At 36.6% G+C, this 7042-nt stretch overlaps 1 protein-coding gene across 3 annotated transcripts; it reads right to left on the reverse strand.

The window, feature by feature from the left end:
* Positions 1-1278: 1278 nt before the first annotated feature.
* On the reverse strand, positions 1279-6575 carry LOC145167524 (putative disease resistance protein RGA4). Of its 3 annotated transcripts, XR_013741210.1 has the most exons (3): positions 2716-6575; positions 2061-2166; positions 1279-1651 (listed from the first exon to the last, which is right to left on the reverse strand). XR_013741210.1 is itself a non-coding variant. In XM_079086735.1 (2 exons), exon 1 carries the CDS (start codon positions 6492-6494, stop codon positions 2739-2741), a length of 3756 nt encoding a protein of 1251 aa, XP_078942861.1. In that variant the 5' UTR covers positions 6495-6575; the 3' UTR covers positions 1279-1651; positions 2716-2738. The 3 variants fall into 3 exon arrangements, 2 of the variants coding, with proteins under 2 accessions (XP_078942861.1, XP_078942862.1); XM_079086735.1 differs by lacking the exon at positions 2061-2166; XM_079086736.1 differs by lacking the exons at positions 1279-1651; positions 2061-2166 and adding an exon at positions 2218-2540.
* Between the last annotated feature and the right edge of the window lie 467 nt (positions 6576-7042).

Genomic DNA, 7042 nt, shown 5'->3' on the forward strand with positions numbered 1-7042 from the left:
TAGATCGACTTGTAAAACAAAAAACATGCATCTAAATGTTCCAACTATTAGAAATCTGAAAATAGAAGCTGAATGATCTCATTAAACTAAAACAAAAATAAAGAGAGAGCACCTATAAAATTAGCAGAAATCTAAAAGTTTCACCTATGCATCAAGATTAAAATTTTAAAAATCAACCAATTCAATAATTTCATCGTATATTAAAAGATCAGTAAACAAAAGCATGATTGGTCGAGCAGTCTGCCTTTTATTGTTTATTATTAAACAAAATGAATAAAAAATGAAGTCATTTTGCAAACAGCTTGAGAGAAACCAACCTTGTATAGTAAATCACTATCCTCTTCTTCTGTTATTTTCAATGTAAGTACAAATTTCAAGTGGTTTCTTTTAAAAGAGCCAGTTAATGCCATAAACTATCAATCCATACATAACTTTATTTTAATTGTAAGTGCTACATGTATCCTCTTTTGATGCTCGATGGAGGTGAGGTTCAAGACCCATTGAATGTGATCGTTCCTATAAAATACATAAATCCAAACATAATCTTATTTTAATTCTGGATCTTCCACCAAAAAGGGAGTTGACAATTTCAATCAAAGTAAGGTGCTTTTCTTCAGCCAACAAGCTATTTGATTATTATATGGATGGTGACCATAAAACATATAAATGATATATTGGCGGATAGTACATGAAACATGTTGTAGGGAAAACATATCGCCCGAACTTTATATCCCGCCATTTATTGCCCCTAACAGAACTTGTTAATAATCATAACAATTTTTAGTGATTTCAGTAAATTAAATTGGAGTGAAAATGAACTGATTAATAATCATAACAAATTTTTGTGATTTCGTAGATTAAATTGGGGTAAAATGATCTGATTTGTATGCTTTTGTCTTGGCATCTTTAGTTGTTGGATTGGCTGGCTTGGTCGGGGTTGACTTTGGTACAAAGCTGCTTGCCTCACTTGCAAGTTGCAAAGTGTTTTGAGGTTCACAAAAGGATCCATGGGGAACGACAATGAACCTCAAATGGAGTTTCTTAGAGATGAATGGCTGTGGTCATTTCAGTAAATGTATCAATATAGTCATTGGTGACATGAAGTATGACATATAACCTCCAGGGGAGATGGAGGGATAATTTCTGGTCTTGTATTTCTGAAGCATAAACACCGAATATAGCAATGTGATACAAATACAAATAGCAACTACTTTTCATTTATTTGTTATTATAGTAATCTTCAGAAGTTTAAGGTCTTAATAAGAAAAAAAAAAAAAGGAAAGTACAACGCGATAATTGGTTAGATTAATAATCCAACTTTGTAGGGACAAAATAAACATCCTACAAATCTTTCCAAATCACTTGTCGAATACTATCAAACGCTGCACCATGCATAAAATCAGTCATGGGTGTATAATCATGACCAGTTTCCCTCTTAGATCAAATTGTAAAGTAAAAACACAAAGCATGAACTAAAAGGTCTAACTAAAAGGAATTTAAAAAGGGAAGCTCAATGATCTAATTAAACTAAAAAAGAAAACTGAAGAGAGCTCCTAAAAACCCATCGACCTTCCACATGAAAGTTGATTTGTCTACTTGTGGAAAGGCATATGCAGAAATTAGGAACATGCGAGTTTCTGCTCACACTTGTCTGCAATTGAAAGTTTAACAAAAATCAGAATGAGAAAATTAACATGATAGTCTGGAACACGCCAGTACCACTAAGAATGATGCAAGTGGGACTATGTCACATACATAAATCTTGAATATTCATTTTATTTGAATATCATTTCGTTCTAAACCATAATTTCTTTCCTTATGCAGAATTCTTTCAGAATTTTCAACAACTGAATACCCAAGTAGTATCATCACAACTAAATTATGTACATCAACAATAGGACTTTCTGATATTGGGGCAAGAACTTATCATTTATGATATACATGTTTATGCTTGGATAATCTATAAAGTCTGCTTTTTGAGTGAAAGCAAAATCTATATTTAATTTTTGCATATATTAATAAATAAACTACAAGAGGTCAAAGACAAAGGGAGGGCTTACCTGCATATTAATTTTATAATTCCTGGGTGATAATCTATTACTAATCTGTCTTGGACATCTTTGGGCAGTTGTCCCATTGAAACTGATTTCAATTTTTCAAAGTGGCCTACCAAATTTCATAAAGCAAGACGAGTAACTAAACTTAAACAACTGCCAATAAAAGTCAAAATTTACATGATAATTGACATTTTCAAATGGATAAAGTGATTAGAAATACATTATTCTAAAAAAACTCATGTATGGTGATTCACCATTTGAACATATTCATAATTTGTTTGTTTGTACTTTCTAATCATTAGTACAAAGATGTCAAAATCTAACTTCTACAACATCACCAAATAACACAAATTCTACGATCGATCCTAATTCACAAATTACTTCAAATTTTTGAATCTGCTATTTTTCTTAAAAACTTGAAGTATTTATACTTGTACTTCATGGTGGGCTTCCCATGTACACAACTTCAATCGTATTCAATAGCTACGGAAAAAAAAATTTGAATGTCCATGTTAGCAAACCATATATTGGCCCGCAAAAAATATATTTATTATATGCATGCTTGTGGTTGATAAAACGTTTGAATTTCGTTGACTGAAAACAAAGCAAAATCAATTATCATATTTATAAATTATCAAAGGCAGAGGGAGAAGCATACCTTCAGATTAAGTTTGTAATTGCTCAGGATATGTTGGTGTCGGGAATACATGAGACGAGGGGCCAGTAGGAGCCTCTTTTAATAATCCTTTCTTTCAGATTTGGGCATCCCCTTATTATCAAACTCAAAAGGGAAGGCAGCAACATTTCTGGCAGATCAATTATCTTTGGGCAGTCGTAAATGTGGAGATGCTGGAGGGAGGTGAGGTGTTGGAGTCCCATTGAAGCTGATTCCACTTTCTCGAATTCATGTATTTCAAGAGAAGTAAGAGATGAAGGAAGAAGATGGGACATCTGACTGAAATTACTCACATCATCGGACTGTCCACCCCTTAAAATTAGTTTAACAAGTGAGGTTGGAAAAGTCTGTGGGCCCCACTTTGAAATGGGCTTCTTCAACCCCCCTATTTCAAGCCAACACAATTTTGGAGGCCAAAGCCCACGAGGAAAGGAATCATCAATACTTTTACAATTTACTATTCTCAATTGTGTTAGCACATTCAGTTCTGGCAACTCGTGGTCAGGAAATGACTCCATATTTGGACAATTGATTATATCAAGACTCCTGAGGTTATTGAAGGAACTCAATTCAGTGATCGATTTAAGATTTGTCCAAATAGATATACGTACATATTCAAGCATGAGTAGATTTGAGTTGATCAGAGGCTTCTCTCGTCCTCCTACCAACTCCTTTTCCAATAATTTTTTACAAAGCCCGATGGTAAGTGACTTAAGGCTATTTGGACAGCTGCAATGCTCCAAGCTTTTACAATTCCATACGGCCAAGGTTGTAAGAGATGGTAGGTTGCTCCCACAATTATCCTCCTCTTTCTCTCCTAATCTCACCAAATTTGAACAATTATTTACAAACAACGTCCTTAAATTCACAAGAACCTTACTTGCCTCTGCTTCTGATTCCCACAAGTATCTTATTTCATTACACTCTTCAATGTTGACTTCTTCAACTGCCCCAAGATACTCTATAACACCTCCCCACACCTGATCATTAAGTCCTGAAATATCACTTATCTCCAACTTGGTGATCGATGAAGCTACACGAACCAGACTTCCTAACACCTCATGACTGCACCCACTCATCCATAGAACCCTCAGTGAAGGTAATGCTTCAACTGAGACTCTAACCAAATTAGGACAACATTCGATACAAAGCTCCTGAAGGCATGGAAATGTTGTATCCACAAGTACCCCATTATTATTGGTTGACCATGCCTCCCACCCTTTCATAGAATAAAAAGATAGTTTTTCAAGTTTTGGGAATGCAAGACCAGTCCCAAGCAACTCCGGACCCACAACTTTTACCTCATCCATCCCTCCAATATACAACTCCTTAAGTGACGGTAGCTTCCCAAGTAGCGGTAGAGATGTACACTTTTTACAACCGCTTATCTTAACATGAGTCAGCCAAACAAATGAGGGATCCCCAACCCAACTTGGAAACTCTATACCTCCATATGACACAATTTTCAGTTCTTTTAGAGTATCACTACAAGGCTTCAGCACATTCAGGACCTCCTTTTCAAGTGTTTCCTTTCGAGAACCATCAAATTCATAACTCCATTCCAACTCTAACTCACTTGGACTCTTTTCAGATAAGTTCGCTTCCTGTGCATGCATTGAGCCTTGCACTTTTTCCAGCCCCTTAATGGTAATTTTCCCTTGGAGAGCCTTTAAATCTTTAAGCTCAGATATTGAAAATCCATTGTCTCCTCCAATAGCGACCCCATACAGAGTTTGTAGGCTTTTCAACTCAAGAATCCCTAACGGCATTTTCTTCAGATATGGAGTATCCCTCATGTCAAAATGCCGCAAATTTTTAAGCTTTTTGAAGCTGTTGGGCAACTTTTCTAGACTACGACAACCAGAAACAATCAATGTCTGTAAATTATAAAGGTTGCACACATTTTCGGGTAAATGTGTGATTCTGGTTCGAGATAAATTAAGATAACGCAAGTGCTTTAAACTACCAATGGATTCAGGTAACTCACTTATACTAAGATGACACAAACTGAGGACCCTTAACAAAGGTAACTCTTGAAGTAAGTCATCAAGGACCTTATTTGATAAATGAAATGTTCTCCAACTTTTTTTTTTCCCAGCATACACTGCTAAGAATGTTCTCAAATTTCCAGCTCCTTTGAATGCCTCGAACCTTTTGTAAACCATGTACCCCTCACAAACCAATGAGAAATGGCGGTGCTTTTCCAAAGCTTCCTTCCTAAATTCCCTCTTCATCTCAATCTCTAACCTTGAAAAAAAATCTCCTGCCACAGATGTTGCCAAGTCATTCATGATATCATGCATCACAAACAATGATTTGTCATCAGGTGCATGCTGAAAAAATGATCTTGACAACAACTCTTCAAAACCTTCATGGCCCAAGCGTTCCATCGACTTGCTTGTGGTTGATTGGTGCAAGAACCCTTCTGCCATCCATAAAAGAATCAACTCCTCCTTATCGAACACATAGTCTTTTGGGAACAAGGAGCAGTATGCAAACAACTGCTTCAAAGAGGCAGAGAGATCATTGTAGCTTAGTCTAAGAGCCGGAACAATCTCATCTCCCTTTTCAGACCCCCATATCTCACTATTCAGCACTTCCTTCCATTCTTCCTCGTCTGTTTTTGTCCTCAACAATCTCCCAAGTGCGATCAAAGCCAATGGCAAACCACCACACTTTTCGATAATACCTTTGCCATGTGGTTTTAGTGTCGGATGTGAGTCAAAGTTACTTTTCCCCAAGGCATGTTGACAAAATAAAGATAGAGCATTGTCACGTGACAAAACAGAAAGACGGTAAGGTTGATCGTAACCCAATTGTGTCAGCAATGACTGCTTCCGGGTCGTCATGATAATTTTACTTCCGGCTGCCCCTGAAAGAAATGGGCGTTCCAGAATTTCCCAATCTGCATAGCTTTCACTCCAAACATCATCAAGAACAAGAAGAAATCGTTTCTTTGAAATTTTCTCTTTTACAGCTACTTGAAGGAGGTTTAAGTCCTTAAATTCTTGGTTTCCACCTCCTATCGATTGGAAAATAATTTTGCTTATATTGAATATATCAAACTCATCGGAAACACAAACCCACGCCTTGAGTTCGAAGTGATCCTTCTCTTGCATCTCGTCATACAAAAGTCTAGCTAGAGTGGTCTTACCCACCCCACCCATACCAACTATTGGCACGATGCTAAAGTTTCTATCGCTTGGTTCATCCTCCAGCAGCTTATGGAGCAATGCATCCTTATCACCTTCACGACCAATAATGCTAGATGCATCTACCAAAGAGGTCTGTAATCTTCTGTTTGTATGTTTTGGGCTTTCACCTTTCACACTTAAACCAAGATTATCTTTTTCCTCTACCAGTTCTTGTAACTTGGTGGTAATAGCATCTAACTTGCTATGTATACTAGAATTATGTGAGAAATTTGTGCAACAAGTTGGGATTAGCTTTCTTACCAAGCTGGTGGAGGCTCCAGATTCGTCGGTCAACTCACGATGCATAGCTTCGGTTGCCAAATCATCAAGTAGGTCGTCTATGTCGTAAGCCAAATGTTGGAGACCATTCAGCCATTCTTTAACAGCTTCATCACTTATTTCCTTCTGAGAAGCATCATTAAGCACAGCTCTGATCTGGATTAATAACCTCTTCAGTTTCTTGAGCTCAGAATCAATTCCCCTGGAGCGAGCGATCTTCTTCAAGGCTTCAGAGGCCAGCTTTTCAAAGACCACTGTCAAGAAGGCAGAAAGAACGATTTCAGCCATTGTTTATGGTAAGACCAAAGAATATAATAGAGATCTGGATGAAAGGATGAACAGAGAGAATGATTTCAATAATTGTTTATAGTAGAGATATGGACAAAATATATGTACAGGGAGAATAATCTGAATTATTGTTTATAGTGGAGATGTGGATTGAATCAATGTACACCACAATTTTGTGGCCCCAAAAGTTGCAAGTTGCAATTGTCCAGATACACAGTTTTTAACTAAAAGGAAAGTAACTAGAAATATATATTTACCCAATCATTATATTTTGAAGTTTGTTTACAAAAGACATAAAAGTTACTTTGACCCAAATTGTATACCAATAAATAATAGAACAAGTTGACTGATGTTTCTGCAATGGTCACCTTCTTCTCCTACAGTTATATTGCTCAAATCGAAGTTAGCTTTCCATTCTTTGATGGGTTTTCATCTTCCAAACCATTTGAGCTTAAAATGGGTTTTCATCTTCCAAACCATTTGAGCTTAAATTCAAGCACATGAAGATGGAGAGGTTCCCATCTGCATCATCGTTGTTATAGCTTAGT

This window comes from Lactuca virosa, chromosome 3 (genome assembly GCF_052849685.1).
Source record: "Lactuca virosa cultivar CGN04683 chromosome 3, Lactuca_virosa_CGN04683_v6, whole genome shotgun sequence".
In the NCBI taxonomy this organism is placed as follows: domain Eukaryota; kingdom Viridiplantae; phylum Streptophyta; class Magnoliopsida; order Asterales; family Asteraceae; genus Lactuca; species Lactuca virosa.

Coding starts and splice junctions, on each gene's coding strand:
- LOC145167524 (XM_079086735.1), bottom strand. CDS start 6,494: ATGGCTGAAATCGTTCTTTCTGCCTTCTTGACAGTGGTCTTTGAAAAG.